The sequence below is a fragment of the Hyperolius riggenbachi genome, chromosome 1, assembly GCF_040937935.1.
Source record: "Hyperolius riggenbachi isolate aHypRig1 chromosome 1, aHypRig1.pri, whole genome shotgun sequence".
In the NCBI taxonomy this organism is placed as follows: Eukaryota; Metazoa; Chordata; class Amphibia; order Anura; family Hyperoliidae; genus Hyperolius; species Hyperolius riggenbachi.
The window spans coordinates 686579964-686601351 of record NC_090646.1 but is presented as its reverse complement, the minus strand read 5'-3'; the positions used below and the strand labels follow the sequence as shown (position 1 = coordinate 686601351).

General features: G+C 47.7%; 1 protein-coding gene across 2 annotated transcripts in view; it reads right to left on the bottom strand.

Moving 5' to 3' along the window:
- TMEM8B (transmembrane protein 8B) overlaps positions 1–21388 on the bottom strand; it is a 111991-nt gene that overhangs the window by 29559 nt on the left and 61044 nt on the right. For both annotated transcript variants that reach the window (XM_068272706.1, XM_068272714.1), the window contains 5 exons: positions 18870–19003; positions 13287–13558; positions 12856–13208; positions 7471–7567; positions 6610–6733 (listed from right to left, as the gene is read on the bottom strand). In XM_068272706.1, the coding sequence (XP_068128807.1) occupies positions 6610–6733; positions 7471–7567; positions 12856–13208; positions 13287–13558; positions 18870–19003 (980 nt within the window). The remainder of the gene's footprint in view (positions 1–6609; positions 6734–7470; positions 7568–12855; positions 13209–13286; positions 13559–18869; positions 19004–21388) is intronic.

Here is a 21388-nt window from a genome sequence, read left to right as displayed (position 1 = left end):
GAGCGCAGGCTGAGGTACCCAACACTACACACCTCATGTACACAGTGCAGATACTCACCCCAGCTCTGAGGCACACATAGAGCGCAGGCTGAGGTACCCAACACTACACACCTCATGTACACAGTGCAGATACTCACCCCAGCTCTGAGGCACACATAGAGCGCAGGCTGAGGTACCCAACACTACACACCTCATGTACACAGTGCAGATACTCACCCCAGCTCTGAGGCACACATAAAGCGCAGGCTGAGGTACCCAACACTACACACCTCATGTACACAGTGCAGATACTCACCCCAGCTCTGAGGCACACATAGAGTGCAGGCTGAGGTACCCAACACTACACAACTCATGTACACAGTGCAGATACTCACCCCAGCTCTGAGGCACACATAGAGTGCAGGCTGAGGTACCCAACACTACACACCTCATGTACACAGTGCAGATACTCACCCCAGCTCTGAGGCACACATAGAGCGCAGGCTGAGGTACCCAACACTACACACCTCATGTACACAGTGCAGATACTCACCCCAGCTCTGAGACACACAGAGTGCAGGCTGAGGTACCCAACACTACACACCTCATGTACACAGTGCAGATACTCACCCCAGCTCTGAGGCACACATAGAGGGCAGGCTGAGGTACCCAACACTACACACCTCATGTACACAGTGCAGATACTCACCCCAGCTCTGAGGCACACATAGAGCGCAGGCTGAGGTACATAACACTACACACCTCATGTACACAGTGCAGATACTCACCCCAGCTCTGAGACACACATAGAGCGCAGGCTGAGGCACCCAACACTACACACCTCATGTACACAGTGCAGATACTCACCCCAGTTCTGAGGCACACAGAGAGCGCAAACTGAGGTACATAACACTACACACCTCATGTACACAGTGCAGATACTCACCCCAGCTCTGAGGCACACATAGAGCGCAGGCTGAGGGACCCAACACTACACACCTCATGTACACAGTGCAGATACTCACCCCAGCTCTGAGGCACACATAGAGCGCAGGCTGAGGTACCCAACACTACACACCTCATGTACACAGTGCAGATACTCACCCCAGCTCTGAGGCACAAATAGAGGGCAGGTTGAGGTACGCAACACTACACACCTCATGTACACAGTGCAGATACTCACCCCAGCTCTGAGGCACACATAGAGCGCAGGCTGAGGTACCCAACACTACACACCTCATGTACACAGTGCAGATACTCACCCCAGCTCTGAGGCACACATAGAGCGCAGGCTGAGGTACCCAACACTACACACCTCATGTACACAGTGCAGATACTCACCCCAGCTCTGAGGCACACATAGAGTGCAGGCTGAGGTACCCAACACTACACACCTCATGTACACAGTGCAGATACTCACCCCAGCTCTGAGGTACACATAGAGCGCAGGCTGAGGTACATAACACTACACACCTCATGTACACAGTGCAGATACTCACCCCAGCTCTGAGGCACACATAGAGCGCAAACTGAGGTACATAACACTACACACCTCATGTACACAGTGCAGATACTCATCCCAGCTATGAGGCACACATAGAGCGCAGGCTGAGGTACCCAACACTACACACCTCATGTACCCAGTGCAGATACTCACCCCAGCTCTGAGACACACATAGAGCGCAGGCTGAGGTACCCAACACTACACACCTCATGTACACAGTGCAGATACTCACCCCAGCTCTGAGGTACACATAGAGCGCAGGCTGAGGTACATAACACTACACACCTCATGTACACAGTGCAGATACTCACCCCAGCTCTGAGGCACACATAGAGCGCAAACTGAGGTACATAACACTACACACCTCATGTACACAGTGCAGATACTCATCCCAGCTATGAGGCACACATAGAGCGCAGGCTGAGGTACCCAACACTACACACCTCATGTACACAGTGCAGATACTCACCCCAGCTCTGAGGCACACATAGAGCGCAGGCTGAGGTACCCAACACTACACACCTCATGTACACAGTGCAGATACTCACCCCAGCTCTGAGACACACAGAGAGCGCAGGCTGAGGCACCCAACACTACACACCTCATGTACACAGTGCAGATACTCACCCCAGCTCTGAGGCACACAGAGAGCGCAAACTGAGGTACATAACACTACACACCTCATGTACACAGTGCAGATACTCACCCCAGCTCTGAGGCACACAGAGAGCGCAAACTGAGGTACATAACACTACACACCTTATGTACACAGTGCAGATACTCACCCCAGCTCTGAGGCACACATAGAGCGCAGGCTGAGGCACCCAACACTACACACCTCATGTACACAGTGCAGATACTCAGCCCAGCTCTGAGGCACACATAGAGGGCAGGCTGAGGTACCCAACACTACACACCTCATGTACACAGTGCAGATACTCACCCCAGCTCTGAGGCACACATAGAGCGCAGGCTGAGGTACCCAACACTACACACCTCATGTACACAGTGCAGATACTCACCCCAGCTCTGAGGCACACATAGAGCGCAGGCTGAGGTACCCAACACTACACACCTCATGTACACAGTGCAGATACTCACCCCAGCTCTGAGACACACATAGAGCGCAGGCTGAGGTACATAACACTACACACCTCATGTACACAGTGCAGATACTCACCCCAGCTCTGAGGCACACATAGAGCGCAGGCTGAGGTACCCAACACTACACACCTCATGTACACAGTGCAGATACTCACCCCAGCTCTGAGGCACACATAGAGTGCAGGCTGAGGTACCCAACACTACACACCTCATGTACACAGTGCAGATACTCACCCCAGCTCTGAGGCACATATAGAGCGCAGACTGAGGTACATAACACTACACACCTCATGTACACAGTGCATATACTCACCCCAGCTCTGAGGCACACAGAGAGCGCAGGCTGAGGTACGTAACACTACACACCTCATGTACACAGTGCAGATACTCACCCCAGCTCTGAGGCACACATAGAGCGCAGGCTGAGGCACCCAACACTACACACCTCATGTACCCAGTGCAGATACTCTCCCCAGCTCTGAGGCTCACAGAGAGCGCAGGCTGAGGTACGCAACACTACACACCTCATGTACACAGTGCAGATACTCACCCCAGCTCTGAGGCACACATAGAGCGCAGGCTGAGGTACCCAACACTACACACCTCATGTACACAGTGCAGATACTCACCCCAGCTCTGAGGCACACATAGAGTGCAGGCTGAGGTACCCAACACTACACACCTCATGTACACAGTGCAGATACTCACCCCAGCTCTGAGGCACACATAGAGCGCAGGCTGAGGTACCCAACACTACACACCTCATGTACACAGTGCAGATACTCACCCCAGCTCTGAGGCACACATAGAGCGCAGGCTGAGGTACCCAACACTACACACCTCATGTACACAGTGCAGATACTCACCCCAGCTCTGAGGCACACATAGAGTGCAGGCTGAGGTACCCAACACTACACACCTCATGTACACAGTGCAGATACTCACCCCAGCTCTGAGGCACACATAAAGCGCAGGCTGAGGTACCCAACACTACACACCTCATGTACACAGTGCAGATACTTACCCCAGCTCTGAGGCACACATAGAGTGCAGGCTGAGGTACCCAACACTACACAACTCATGTACACAGTGCAGATACTCACCCCAGCTCTGAGGCACACATAGAGTGCAGGCTGAGGTACATAACACTACACACCTCATGTACACAGTGCAGATACTCACCCCAGCTCTGAGGCACACATAGAGTGCAGGCTGAGGTACCCAACACTACACACCTCATGTACACAGTGCAGATACTCACCCCAGCTCTGAGGCACACATAGAGCGCAGGCTGAGGCACCCAACACTACACACCTCATGTACACAGTGCAGATACTCACCCCAGCTCTGAGGCACACATAGAGTGCAGGCTGAGGTACGTAACACTATACACCTCATGTACACAGTGCAGATACTCACCCCAGCTCTGAGACACACATAGAGAGCAGACTGAGGCACCCAACACTACACACCTCATGTACCCAGTGCAGATACTCACCCCAGCTCTGAGGCTCACAGAGAGCGCAGGCTGAGGTACGCAACACTACACACCTCATGTACACAGTGCAGATACTCACCCCAGCTCTGAGGCACACATAGAGCGCAGGCTGAGGTACCCAACACTACACACCTCATGTACACAGTGCAGATACTCACCCCAGCTCTGAGGCACACATAGAGCGCAGGCTGAGGTACCCAACACTACACACCTCATGTACACAGTGCAGATACTCACCCCAGCTCTGAGGCACACATAGAGCGCAGGCTGAGGTACCCAACACTACACACCTCATGTACACAGTGCAGATACTCACCCCAGCTCTGAGGCACACATAAAGCGCAGGCTGAGGTACCCAACACTACACACCTCATGTACACAGTGCAGATACTCACCCCAGCTCTGAGGCACACATAGAGTGCAGGCTGAGGTACCCAACACTACACAACTCATGTACACAGTGCAGATACTCACCCCAGCTCTGAGGCACACATAGAGTGCAGGCTGAGGTACCCAACACTACACACCTCATGTACACAGTGCAGATACTCACCCCAGCTCTGAGGCACACATAGAGCGCAGGCTGAGGTACCCAACACTACACACCTCATGTACACAGTGCAGATACTCACCCCAGCTCTGAGACACACAGAGTGCAGGCTGAGGTACCCAACACTACACACCTCATGTACACAGTGCAGATACTCACCCCAGCTCTGAGGCACACATAGAGCGCAGGCTGAGGCACCCAACACTACAAACCTCATGTACACAGTGCAGATACTCACCCCAGCTCTGAGGCACACATAGAGTGCAGGCTGAGGTACGTAACACTATACACCTCATGTACACAGTGCAGATACTCACCCCAGCTCTGAGGCACACATAGAGTGCAGGCTGAGGTACGTAACACTATACACCTCATGTACACAGTGCAGATACTCACCCCAGCTCTGAGGCACACATAGAGTGCAGGCTGAGGCACCCAACACTACACACCTCATGTACACAGTGCAGATACTCACCCCAGCTCTGAGACACACATAGAGAGCAGACTGAGGCACCCAACACTACACACCTCATGTACACAGTGCAGATACTCACCCCAGCTCTGAGGCACACAGAGTGCAGGCTGAGGTACGTAACACTATACACCTCATGTACACAGTGCAGATACTCACCCCAGCTCTGAGGCACACATAGAGCGCAGGCTGAGGTACCCAACACTACACACCTCATGTACACAGTGCAGATACTCACCCCAGCTCTGAGGCACACATAGAGCGCAGGCTGAGGTACCCAACACTACACACCTCATGTACACAGTGCAGATACTCACCCCAGCTCTGAGGCACACATAGAGCGCAGGCTGAGGTACCCAACACTACACACCTCATGTACACAGTGCAGATACTCACCCCAGCTCTGAGGCACACATAGAGCGCAGGCTGAGGTACATAACACTACACACCTCATGTACACAGTGCAGATACTCACCCCAGCTCTGAGACACACATAGAGCGCAGGCTGAGGTACCCAACACTACACACCTCATGTACACAGTGCAGATACTCACCCCAGCTCTGAGGCACAGATAGAGCGCAGGCTGAGGTACATAACACTACACACCTCATGTACACAGTGCAGATACTCACCCCAGCTCTGAGACACACATAGAGAGCAGACTGAGGCACCCAACACTACACACCTCATGTACACAGTGCAGATACTCACCCCAGCTCTGAGGCACACATAGAGTGCAGGCTGAGGTACGTAACACTATACACCTCATGTACACAGTGCAGATACTCACCCCAGCTCTGAGGCACACATAGAGCGCAGGCTGAGGTACCCAACACTACACACCTCATGTACACAGTGCAGATACTCACCCCAGCTCTGAGGCACACATAGAGCGCAGGCTGAGGTACCCAACACTACACACCTCATGTACACAGTGCAGATACTCACCCCAGCTCTGAGGCACACATAGAGCGCAGGCTGAGGTACCCAACACTACACACCTCATGTACACAGTGCAGATACTCACCCCAGCTCTGAGGCACACATAGAGCGCAGGCTGAGGTACATAACACTACACACCTCATGTACACAGTGCAGATACTCACCCCAGCTCTGAGACACACAGAGAGCGCAAACTGAGGTACCCAACACTACACACCTCATGTACACAGTGCAGATACTCACCCCAGCTCTGAGACACACATAGAGCGCAGGCTGAGGTACCCAACACTACACACCTCATGTACACAGTGCAGATACTCACCCCAGCTCTGAGGCACAGATAGAGCGCAGGCTGAGGTACATAACACTACACACCTCATGTACACAGTGCAGATACTCACCCCAGCTCTGAGACACACATAGAGAGCAGACTGAGGCACCCAACACTACACACCTCATGTACACAGTGCAGATACTCACCCCAGTTCTGAGGCACACAGAGAGCGCAAACTGAGGTACCCAACACTACACACCTCATGTACACAGTGCAGATACTCACCCCAGCTCTGAGGCACACATAGAGCGCAGGCTGAGGTACCACGTTCCAGTCTGGGGATATGGGATCCGCAGGCGACTGATGGAATGACTGCTGTTTACAGACAGAGAGAATCCAGAGAGAGAGTCTGTGGAGAGAGAAGTCAGGAGGCATCACAGATACACAATAATGGTGACAGGAAGTCACACGTGTCCTGGAATAAACTGCCCCGCTCGTGCATAACCCACAATACACTAAACAGCCTTCATTTAAAGCTAAACTACAGAGTACCCCGATAGCTCACAGTGACTCACAGCCACACAAGGGGCTAAAAGAGACAGAAAAGAGGAAATGGATTAGGATGTAATGGGCCGAGGCAAGGCAGTAGATATGGGACCTCCTTGTGGTCTTGTTGGTAAGCTGAAGTGGAGAGAGGTCAGGGAAGGTGGCAGGCGGGCCCCTTGATAATCCTGCTCTGCCAAAAAGCCCTCTTACTAAACAGCATTGCTAAATATAATGTCGCCTTCTTAAAACAGAAGGTATTTGTGATCTATCAGCTTTAAGTGAACAGGTTATAGCTAACATCGATTCACATCACATCGATTCATATTCCTGTATTTATTTATTACCTTCTTGTATTGGGTATTTGCATCCGAACTTACATCTAAGCAAGCCTCACTATGGCCCACCATTCATATTGGCCAATGGGGAGCCTCGGGGGGTAATTCACTTATACTGATGCTGGGGCTCCCGGCTAGTTATGGCAGGAATTTTGGCCAGAGAAGACGGCATATCAGACGGCATAAGAGCATTACAGAAGTATGTAGAAGACAGATGCTGATATCACTGAGGATGAATAGACTAGTCTCCATCTGAAGAACTGACCTGTGTGGCAGGTGATGGAAGAGTTGTCACCGGAGATCAGAGGGACGCCGTGGTTTAGACATCCAAAGACCGTGACATTCTCACCCTGCACTGAGGACTGGTGGAGGCATAAAGGAGACATAACCAAGAGAGGACATTACACAGATAGAAGTCAAGATGACCATCCATGACTACCTCAACCCAGTCACATGATCAGCCACCTGGAGCACCATCTTCATACATAAACCCGCTAACTGACAAGCCACTCATAACCAATACACGACTTGCATCAACCAATACACACCTATCCCACCAATTTCCTATGACCCACTAATTGACAAGCCACTCATCACCAAATACACCACTTGCCTCAACCAATACACACCTATCTCACCAATTTCCTATGGCCCACTAACTGACAAGCCACTCATGACCAATACACCACTTGCCTCAACCAATACACACCTATCTCACCAATTTCCTATGACCCACTAATTGACAAGCCACTCATAACCAATACACCACTTGCCTCAACCAATACACACCTATCTCACCAATTTCCTATGACCCACTAATTGACAAGCCACTCATAACCAATACACCACTTGCCTCAACCAATACACACCTATCTCACCAATTTCCTATGACCCACTAATTGACAAGCCACTCATAACCAATACACCACTTGCCTCAACCAATACACACCTATCTCACCAATTTCCTATGACCCACTAATTGACAAGCCACTCATAACCATTACACCACTTGCCTCAACCAATACACACCTATCCCACCAATTTCCTATGACCCACTAATTGACAAGCCACTCATAACCAATACACCACTTGCCTCAACCAATACACACCTATCTCACCAATTTCCTATGACCCACTAATTGACAAGTCACTCATAACCAATACACCACTTGCCTCAACCAATACACACCTATCTCACCAATTTCCTATGACCCACTAATTGACAAGCCACTCATAACCAATACACCACTTGCACCAACCAATACAAACCTCAACCAAACCTCAACCAAAACCTCAATACAAACAAATCTCATTTCCTACTCCTCCACTCCATAACTCACTCTACCTGGTCACAAGGCTAACACCACCTATCCTGAACTCAATACTCATACCTAGTTTCATTAGCTGCTCCATAACAAACTTAATCCTCTCATATGGCTCAAAAATCCACCCTCCCTGAAGTCCACCCAGCCAGCTGATCTGACCTCCATTCCACAGCATACTCAAACCATCTCACATAACTTTTACCAGATTCCCCTTGGCCTCAGACCCATACTGCCCCCCCCCCCCCCCCGCCATTGCATGTTGGGTACTCCTCTCTGATCCCCTCTGGTCCCATAACTCATATAAACTAACTACATGACTCATGTCCTATCCAACTGGTGGCAATGTGTAATCCGACCCATTTCCCTCTTTCCTAACCACAAGAGCCTCATTTCACTCAAGCTCAGCCACTCTGAATACAATTAGAATTAACGAGGAACTGGTGACGGTCCATGTTGCGCCTCTCATTTGTACATCACGTGGCACCATTTTGTGTCTTTACTGTACATGCATTTTGGGTGGACCTTTAATGGCAATGTGTGTCCGGCACAATCACAGGCTTTGCTGGAAATAAAGCTACAAGTCAGAGACTTTGTTTACCTCTGAAAGCCCTGCCCTTGGGTGGTACAGCATAAAAGCACCCAGTGATTATACACACCCAATGCCCAAGGGACTGGCAGGAGGAGGGGTGCTTTCTGACTGTAGTAGTCACCTATACAGGGCGCATTATACACCACTAACGTATCCAAATATTGGTTAGATACCCCGATTGTAATCATCAAGGGTTAGGGTTAGACAACTGGCATGCACTGAGCACAACCATATCAGTTGCTTACACTTCAGTAGCATTGTGTGGTATCTCAGAACTTTATCAGTTTAAAAGCTAAAAACGAATATGTCATTTAGTATCAGGATCACTTCATGTGCACATTGACAGAGACAGGTCCCCTGATATATTGTCATTTATGCTGAATTTCCCACGGAGGACGGATTGGCTGATGGACACATTGTTGAATGGTTGGACTGGCAGAGGATGTTCATCTGGGAATACTGAAACATGTATTTAAAAGCCGATAAGTATGTGTTTGTGATTTCTTTTATGCAGTATTTTCATAGTGAAGATGACCAGCGTCCTCCTGGATAGGCAGCAGCAGTCTGGATAGTTATGGAACCCATGGTCCACTTTTTCGCTTCAAAGATAAATGCTGACGCTAAAACTGGAGAATTGGGGGGACAGTCCAGAGTTCTATTTCTCCTTCTTCTTTCAAAGCCCCCCCCCCCCCCCGCCCCCGCCTCCCTCCTCTCTACTCCTGACTTAAGTTCCAGTCTCTATGTTATGGTTTGGGGTTTTTTGTGTGTAAAAATGTAAAGTTTGCTTGTTGACATGCCTCCGTTCTTATGGCCATCCTTGGACCGGCTTGCTGGACTGATGCGCCAATATCTGTCATGATAGGCAATGGTAACTGGAGGCCTCAAAGGCAAGACCTGGCCCCTATTAAGGATTGCTATGTGAATTATACTCAATATACTGCCTACATTGTAACACTGGGAACAATATTGCAAATGTATTGTCTGTTTTCTGTTGGAAACTAATAGACCTCTTTGAAAGCAAATATTTTTATGGTGTTGGTTTTTTTCTTTCTTTTTTCCTAAGTGTTTTTCCTAGGATATAGAGAAGGGGTACTAATAAGAGTTCAGAGATCTGGTCACATCCAGTCATGAAATAATGGGGAACTCCATAACACCCATTCATATTTTCACATATCCCGCCCAACATCTTCACATATCCCACCCCCGGAACATCTTCACATATCCCACCCAACATTTTCCCATATCCCACCCAACATCTTCACATATCCCATCCAACATCTTCACATATCCCACCCCCCGCAACATCTTAACATATCCCATCCCACCCAACATCTTCACATATCCCACCCCCGGAACATCTTCACATATCCCACCCAACATTTTCCCATATCCCACCCAACATCTTCACATATCCCATCCCACCCAACATCTTTGCATATCCCACCCCACCCAACATCTTCACATATCCCACCCCCCAGAACATCTTCACATATGCCACCCCCCGGAACATCTTCACATATCCCACCCCACCCAACATCTTCACACATCCCACCCCAACCAACATCTTCACATATCCCACCCCACCCAACATCTTCACATATCCCCCTAACATCTTCACATATCCCACCCCCTGCAACATCTTCACATATCCTACCCAACATCTTCACATATCCCCCCAACATCTTCACATATCCCATCCCACCCAACATCTTCACATATCCCACCACACCCAACATCTTCACATATCCCATCCCACCCAACATCTTCACATATCCCCCCAACATCTTCACATATCCCTACCCCCGCAACATCTTCACATATCCTACCCAACATCTTCACATATCCCACCCCCCGCAGCATCTTCACATATCCCCCCAACATCTTCACATATCCCACCCCCCACAACATCTTCACATATCCCCCCAACATCTTCACATATCCTACCCCACGCAACATCTTCACATATCCCCCCAACATCTTCACATATCCCACCCCCCGCAACATCTTCACATATCCCCCCAACATCTTCACATATCCCCCCAACATCTTCACATATCCCACCCCACGCAACATCTTCACATATCCTACCCAACATCTTCACATATCCCCCCAACATCTTCACATATCCCATCCCACCCAACATCTTCACATATCCCACCCCACGCAACATCTTCACATATCCCACCCCACGCAACATCTTCACATATCCTACCCAACATCTTCACATATCCCCCCAACATCTTCACATATCCCATCCCACGCAACATCTTCACATATCCCACCCCACGCAACATCTTCACATATCCCACCCCACCCAACATCTTCACATATCCCACCCCACGCAACATCTTCACATATCCCACCCCACCCAACATCTTCACATATCCCACCACCGCAACATCTTCACATATCCCACCCCACCCAACATCTTCACATATCCCACCCCACGCAACATCTTCACATATCCCACCCCACCCAACATCTTCACATATCCCACCCCACGCAACATCTTCCCATATCCCACCCCACGCAACATCTTCACATATCCCACCCCACCCAACATCTTCACATATCCCACCACCGCAACATCTTCACATATCCCACCACCGCAACATCTTCACATATCCCACCCCACGCAACATCTTCACATATCCCACCCCACGCAGCATCTTCACATATCCCACCCCACCCAACATCTTCACATATCCCACCCCACCCAACATCTTCACATATCCCACCACCGCAACATCTTCACATATCCCCCCAACATCTTCACATATCCCATCCCACGCAACATCTTCACATATCCCACCCCACGCAACATCTTCACATATCCCACCCCACCCAACATCTTCACATATCCCACCCCACGCAACATCTTCACATATCCCACCCCACCCAACATCTTCACATATCCCACCACCGCAACATCTTCACATATCCCACCACCGCAACATCTTCACATATCCCACCACCGCAACATCTTCACATATCCCACCCCACGCAACATCTTCACATATCCCACCCCACGCAGCATCTTCACATATCCCACCCCACCCAACATCTTCACATATCCCACCCCACCCAACATCTTCACATATCCCACCACCGCAACATCTTCACATATCCCACCACCGCAACATCTTCACATATCCCACCCCACGCAACATCTTCACATATCCCACCCCACGCAGCATCTTCACATATCCTACCCAACATCTTCACAAATCCCATCCAACATCTTCACATATACCACCCCCCGCAACATCTTCATATATCCCACCCAACATCTTTACATATACCACCCCACCCAAAGTCTTCACATATCCCACTCAACATCTTCACAAATCCCGTCCAACATCTTCCCATATCCCATCCCCGGCAACATCTTCAAATTTCCCACCCCACCCAACATCTTCACACATCCCATCCCAACATCTTTACATATCCCACCCCAAATCTTCACATATCCCACCCCCTGCAACACCTTCATATATCCCACTCAACATCTTCACAAATCTCATCCAACATCTTCACATATCCCACCCCACCCAACATCTTCACATATCCCACCCCACCCAACATCTTCACATATCCCACCCCATGCAAAATCTTCACATATCCCACCCCACGCAACATCTTCACATATCCCATCCCAACAGCTTCACATATCCCACCCCACCATCTTCACATATTCCACACTGTTTGAGTCATTGTTCTTCACTTATTTACTCACAGTGTTGAGACGAACCTCCAAGTTGAGCACTCCTCCGCTATCCAAAACAGGCAGAAGATTGACACTAAACACTGCAGGCCGGTCTGGTGGGACTGAGACATTTGGCCCAAAGAATATGTAGAAATGGACAGAAAATGTGTCCAGCTCATTCCTCAGTGTGGGGCGTATGGGCCAGCAGGCTGGCTGGATGATGGTGGAATCACCCCACGACATATTTCCCAGTGACACAGAAACTCCAGCAGATGGAAGACCTTCTAGGGAAGTCAGTCCTCCCGCCACTCCAAAAGACTGAGGCATGTTCAGGGAAGAGCTGGGACCGCTGGGACCACGGGAAAGGCCAGGCCGAGAACAGTCTGCTGGGAGAGACCAACCATTGTAACAGTATCAACACTCAGTAAAACACCCATGAGATACAACAATCTGGTACTCACCTTGTAGTTGTGTCGTTAGCTGGAAATAGATGGCAGTGCTGGGCACACCAGTTCTCTCCACCAAGACATAATACCAATGCTGCCAGAGAGGCAGTGCCAGTAGGAGTTGGCACACAGAGTTACTGGCACAGTCCTGGCTGGAAGAATTGTGCAGAGGGGGGGCTTTGGCACGAAGTCTCAGGAGAAGAGGGCAACTCTCAGCAGTGCGCAGTCCGGTGCGGCAAACCAAGAGACTGACCCGCAATCCTGAGGTGAACTGAGGAACGAAGACCCTGGGAAGAGGAGAGAAGATGTTAGCTCTCGGAACATGGGTCACTATATCCCAGAATCTCAATCCTCCCCTGATGTCCCTTCCCAACACGTCTATTGCTTTATGCTGGGAATACACAATGCGACTACTTATTATCAATCGAGCCGCTGATGGCTCGATTGATAATATCCGACAGGTCCGATCACGCGGGCGGGTCGGCGGACAATAGCGGGGAATCGAGCGGAAGATAAGGAAGCACCCGCGGGGACGAGCGGGAATCGATCCGGGCGGCCGTGGGGACGCGCGGGGATCCGGCGGGAGTCAATCCGGCGGCTAATCGATTCCCAGCATAAGGATCAATTTCAAAATCCTGTGCTTGTATCTGGGTGACATAGTGCCTATGGCAAACACTAAAATTGCTCCCCCCATCAGACCACCTTGTCCCATAATGCAGTGATACAAGTCTCCCCAGTATAGGTTGCTAGAGTTAATCCTCAAGTAACCAGAGGTAGCACCCTAGTATAGGTAGCCAGAGGTAATTCACCCAGTATAAGTAGACCGATGGTTATGTTGCCCTCCCAGTATATGTAGTTAGAGATATCTCCCCAGTATAAGTAGCTTTCTTTAGCATACATGGTAAGAGGTATCCCCCCAGTATAAGTAGTCCCTCAGTATAGGTAATGAGAGGTTCCCCTCAGTATAAGTAACCCCCCAGTATAGGTTTGGCAGGTTCCCCTCAGTATAAGTAACCCCCCAGTATAGGTTTGGCAGGTTCCCCTCAGTATAAGTAACCCCCCAGTATAGGTTTGGCAGGTGTCCCCCAGTATAAGTAGACCCCCCCCCCCCCCAGTATAGGTAGTGAAAGATGTCCTCCAGTATAAGAGCAGGTACAAATGCCTGAGAGGCATCCCTTAGTACGGTGGTGAAGCATAAGGGAGGAGGAGGCATCCATGGCGCCCATGGTGCTGTGGCGCCCATGGCACAAGCCATGCCTGCACCCCTCTAGATACGCCTCTGGCTTGGCCTACAAATCAGTGCACAGGACCTGCCCAACCTACATCTCTGATCTGGTCCACAGGCACATACCAGCCCGCCCCCGCCGATCGTCCAATGACCTGCGCCTAGTCGCACCACACATAACTCAGTCACAGGCACGATTGCAGGACTTCACCAGGGCTGCCCATACTCTCTGGAACTCGCTCCCACCAGCCATCAGACTCGCCCCCACCTTTAATACCTTCAAACAAGCTCTCAAGACTCACCTCTTCACGCTCACATACCCCCCTACACCAGCACCATAATATGTTCTGTTAGACACCCTCTCAGCAGACACACCTATTGTCTCCTCCCCCACCCTTTAGATTGTAAGCCTCTGGCAGGGCCCTCTCCCTTTTAGTGTTTCCAGCTTGATTATGTAATCTCACTGACAATCACCCCTTTTGTGGACTAGAACAGTCTCTATTTTGACCTATGACACTGAACTGTTATTATACCTGTTGGTATATATTAACCACTTCACTACTGAGGAGGTTTTCCCTTTCTGTACCAGTGCAATTTTCACCTTTCAACTCTCCTTTCATTCATCCGCCAATAACTCTATACCTACTTATCACAATACAACGATCTATATCTTGTTTTTTTCACCACCAATTAAACCTTCTTTGGGTGGTACATTTTGCGAATAATTATTTTATACAATAAAACTCATGCGCCTATTCATAAAAATGAATGCACCATTTATTCCATCACATAAATAAATATACTCTGCATATACAATGTGTATTGCCAACTTCCTTTCCCAGGTCCAGACCTAGACGCGTAAAATGTCTCAGGAATAGCTACCTAGACTACTCTGCTGGCTAGTAACATATGCATGCATAGATCTCAAAGTCAATAAAAATCAATAAAAATGGGTGGAAAGTATTGTCTTATTTCGTTGCTCGTCAAATCTACAAGATTGTTCCACACCGCAATTAAAAACTTGATGAAAAAATATAGTAAATTGTTCCCAAGTCTATATTTCCACAATGATGATCCACCACGTATATGGGTAAGCGTATTCACATATAATCCTCCGCTACCGCAGTAGCTGACTCACGGTTTTCAGTATTAATCAGTGCTGATATTGACCAAGCTCTTCAAAGAGAGGAGGGGGGGGGGCGAAGAGGATCCACACTCCTTTAGGTCTCTTTAGGTAACGGATCCGCTTGAGTCCCGGCCCAGCGACTCACTGCAGGATCCCTCCGTTACAGGCTTCACACGGACTTCCGGATCAAAGAGTCTTACAACACACGGCGTCCGGGGGTGACGTCACCACACTCTTAAGCCAATAGCCAACGCGTTTCGGTAGGATCCGCCTACCTTCTTCAGGGCGTGTTCCTATTGGCTGTGTGTCCTCTTATGCTGTGTATCTCCGCCCACCTCTCTCCGTGATGGTCCTACTGTGTCTCTTGTCGGCAAATTGATTAAAATGCATACATTTCAGTATCGGAGTTTAATCCCAGTGGAACTCCACTGTTCATAATGTAAATCCACTCAGTCTCTTTCCGTGACATCTTGTCAATATAATTGCCACCCCTCCAATCTTTCTCCACCTTCTGTATAGCGTAAAATCTAAAGGTTTCAAGGCTTTTCCCATGCAGTTCCTTGAAATGTTTGCTAAGTGGTTGTTTTACATTCCCACTTTTAATGTTATTTATATGCTCTCCTATCCTGGAGAGAAGCTTCCTCTTTGTCCTGCCGATATACTGCTTCTTACAGCCACATTCTATGATATATATCACTCCGGTGCTGTTACAATTCAAGTCTCCCTTTACATGAAATTGTTCATGTGTCACTTGTGACTCAAACTTCTGTATTGGCGCATGGTATTTCGTATTTTTACAAGGAACACAAAATCCACATCTTTTAAAGGAGCCATTCTTTTTTCCATTCCTCTTTATCGGTGGTTTATTTAGGGTAGGAGCAATTATATTCCTAATATTATTAGCTTTATTAAAAATATATTTTGGTTTTTCAATCAAAATTCCACTGAGTGTCTGGTCATTCTGGAGAATTTCCCAGTGTCTATCCACAATCCTTTTTATATCGTTGGATTGCTGGTTGAACTGCATCTTAAAGGGAAACTTAAGTGAACTATAAAAAATGAGATTTACTCACCTGGGGCTTCCCTCAACCCCCAGCAGCCGATCGGTGCCCTCGCAGCCCCGCTCTGACGCTCCAGGACCCGCCGACGAGCACTTCCGGTTTGGCCGTCACCGTTCGACAGGCATGGGAACGCGAGTGATTCTTCGCGTTCCCAGCCTGTATATCGCCCCCTATGCTGCTATTGCGGCCATCTTTCTTTTAACAGGATTGACTGTTAATTATAATCCTCAATCTCAGTACAATTGCGTCTAATAGGCATAAATTGACCCTTTGGGATGTTTGTAAGCCATTTTAACATATGGCAGCTGTCAAAATAAATAAAGCTGTTAGTATCAACTTTTTTAAAATAGGTTTTAGTTTTTATCTGCCCTCTATCTATAAAAATATTCAGATCTAGAAAATGTACTGTACTACTACTGTACTCACACGTAAATTCAAGGTTATATTCATTTTTAATATTCAACCATCCCAAAAAGTCTTTAAGTTTTTCCTCTCCTCCTCTCCAGATAAACATAGTATCATCTATAAAACGCCTCCAGAGGACGAGGTCCATTCCGGGGCCCCCCCCGGCCCTCTAATATCAATTTCTCCCAATAAGCCATATATAAATTAGCGAACCCCGGAGCGAACCTCGTCCCCATCGCCGTTCCAATGCGCTGTAAAAAATGTTGGCCTTCATACGAAAAATTATTATGAGTTAAGATAAACATGATGGACTTCTCTATGAACGCAATTTGATCTTTAGGAATATCTGTGAGTTCAATTAAAAAATAACTGACCGCTTCTACCCCTTTTATATGGTCTATAATGGTATATAGAGATTTAACATCTGCCACACACAAAATATCTCCATTTACCCATTCAACTTCACTCAGGATTCTCAAAAAGTGTCCCGTGTCTTTGACATAAGACTTGGTTTGGATCACTGCCTTCTGTAAAAAACCGTCTACATACTCTGATAGATTAGCTGTCAGGGACCCTATCCCGGAGATAATTGGTCTCCCGGGAGGGTCCCTGACTTGTTTGTGAATTTTAGGAAGATGATAGATTGGGAGACGGGGATTCTTTTGTGACAAGTATTGAACTTCCTTGTCATTCAGAATGCCTCGTTCCTCTCCAAATTCAATTCAATCCTCAAGCTGCTTTTTATACTCCACGATGGGGTTTTTCTTAAGGAGCAGATAGGTTTCAATATCCTTTAGTTGTCTTTCAGCCTCTATATTGTAGTCTAACCTGTTCTGTACCCCCCCTCCCCCCCCCCCCTCTATCCGCTGGCCTGATTAAAACATCAGGATCATCATGTAAGGATCTCATAGCTGTTTTTTCCAATTAATACTAAAAACCGTGAGTCAGCTACTGTGGTAGCGGAGGATTATATGTGAATACGCTTACCCATATACGTGGTGGATCATCATTGTGGAAATATAGACTTGGGAACAATTTACTATATTTTTTCATCACGTTTTTAATTGCGGTGTGGAACAATCTTGTAGGTTTGACGAGCAACGAAATAAGACAATACTTTCCACCCATTTTTATTGATTTTTATTGACTTTGAGATCTATGCATGCATATGTTACTAGCCAGCAGAGTAGTCTAGGTAGCTATTCCTGAGACATTTTACGCGTCTAGGTCTGGACCTGGGAAAGGAAGTTGGCAATACATATTATATATGCAGAGTATATTTATTTATGTGATGGAATACATGGTGCATTCATTTTTATGCATAGGCGCATGAGTTTTATTGTATATGTTTTTGGTATATAGTGACGGACTCTATATTGACTGATTGCTGCCAAATATATTAATCAATTATAAGCGCTACAACCTTTCTAATAAGAAGAATTATTTTATTCTAAATGCATTTTAACAGGGAAAATCAGAAAAAAATGGAAAAAAAATCATTATTTCTAAGTTTTCGGCCATTATATTTTTAAAATAATATGTGCTACTGTGATTAAAACCCACACATTTTATTTGCCCATTTGTTATTTATACGTTTAAAATATTTCCCTGAAAGAATGTATGGTGTCAATATTTTATTTGGAAATAAAGGTGAATTTTCTCTCTATACTCTATACTACCCAGATACGCCCTTGCCAGGCTGTCACACCATCCAGGCAAGAGAGACAATCAGTGGGTTCTCCAGATAATGCTGAACATGAGGAATAAATGGCATTACTCACTTGTAGAGAGCTGAACGGTTGTGCGGCGGCAGCATCTGCTCTGTGATATATCCTGGATACAAGACGGGCACACCGACTGCCCTCTGCACGATGAGCTGAGGCTGGAAGAGGTACTGGCATTCATCATGTAACCCCTGTGTGCAAAGCGAGAGGACACAACGTCACAAGGAGAGATCTTACACCGAGGCTACAGACTTTACACACTGTACAGTTATGTATTAATGGACACAGCGCCACGCCGAGAGATCTTACACCGAGGCTACAGACTTTACACACTGTACAGATACATATAAATGGACACAACGCCACACCGAGAGATCTTACACCGAGGCTACAGACTTTACACGCTCTACAGATACGTATAAATGGACACAACGTCACAAGGAGAGATCTTACACCGAGGCTACAGACTTTACACACTGTACAGATACATATAAATGGACACAACGCCACACCGAGAGATCTTACACCGAGGCTACAGACTTTACACGCTCTACAGATACGTATAAATGGACACAACGTCACACTGAGAGATCTTACACTGAGGCTACAGACTTTACACACTGTACAGTTATGTATTAATGGTCACAATCTCACGCCGAGACAGCTGCTCTACAGATACGTATAAATGGTCACAACGTCACACCGAGAGATCTTACACCGAGGCTACAGACTTTACACGCTCTACAGATACGTATAAATGGACACAACGTCACACCGAGAGATCTTACACTGAGGCTACAGACTTTACACGCTCTACAGATACGTATAAATGGACACAACGTCACAAGGAGAGATCTTACACCGAGGCTACAGACTTTACACACTGTACAGATACATATAAATGGACACAACGCCACACCGAGAGATCTTACACCGAGGCTACAGACTTTACACGCTCTACAGATACGTATAAATGGACACAACGTCACACCGAGAGATCTTACACCGAGGCTACATACTTTATACGCTTTACAGATACGTATAAATGGACACAATGTCCCACTGAGAGATCTTAAACCGAGGCTACAGACTTTACACGCTCTACAGATACGTATAAATGGACACAATGCCACGCCGAGAGATCTTACACCGAGGCTACAGACTTTGCACGCTCTACAGATATGTATAAATGGACACAATGCCACGGCGAGAGATCTTACACCGAGGGTACAGACTTTACACACTGTACAGATACATATAAATGGACACAACGCCACACCGAGAGATCTTACACCGAGGCTACAGACTTTACACGCTCTACAGATACGTATAAATGGACACAACGTCACACCGAGAGATCTTACACTGAGGCTACAGACTTTACACACTGTACAGTTATGTATTAATGGTCACAATCTCACGCCGAGACAGCTGCTCTACAGATACGTATAAATGGTCACAACGTCACACCGAGAGATCTTACACCGAGGCTACAGACTTTACACACTGTACAGTTATGTATTAATGGTCACAATCTCACGCCGAGACAGCTGCTCTACAGATACGTATAAATGGTCACAACGTCACACCGAGAGATCTTACACCGAGGCTACAGACTTTACACACTGTACAGTTATGTATTAATGGACACAACGTCACAAGGAGAGATCTTACACCGAGGCTACAGACTTTACACGCTCTACAGATACGTATAAATGGTCACAACGTCACGCCGAGAGATCTTACACCGAGGCTACAGACTTTACACGCTCTACAGATACGTATAAATGGACACAACGTCACAAGGAGAGATCTTACACCGAGGCTACAGACTTTACACGCTCTACAGATACGTATAAATGGACACAACGTCACAAGGAGAGATCTTACACCGAGGCTACAGACTTTACACACTGTACAGTTATGTATTAATGGACACAACGCCACGCCGAGACAGCTGCTCTACAGATACGTATAAATGGTCACAACGTCAAGCAGAGAGATCTTACACCGAGGCTACAAGCTGTACACGCTCTACAGATACGTATAAATGGTCACAATGTCACACCGAGAGATCTTACACCGAGGCTACAGACTTTACACGCTCTACAGATACATATAAATGGTCACAACGTCACGCAGAGAGATCTTACACCGAGGCTACAGACTTTACACGCTTTACAGATACATATAAATAGTCACTGCAGGGACCGGCTCATTCCCCCCACAGCCAGATGGCTCCATGAAAAGAGCCAGGAAACTGGCTCTCCAGGGGGGCCATGACAAAGCAGCCGGAGCGGCACCGACAAGGCAGATATGAAAGCATGTGGGATATGGTTTCTTACCTATTAAATGGAGACCGTATATCGCACAGCTATAAAATTCATAAAGTCTTATTCGTTAAAGTCTGCCCAACGCGCTGATATAACACTCATGGCAATATCTCGTCCGGTTATTGCGGTATAAATCTTCTCTTCCTGAGAAGCTGCCATAGTCATGTCTGATGTCGTATAAATCGGTATTTTCTGATGATCAGGAATCTGCTACCCACCTAAATATGACATGTATTGTTCATG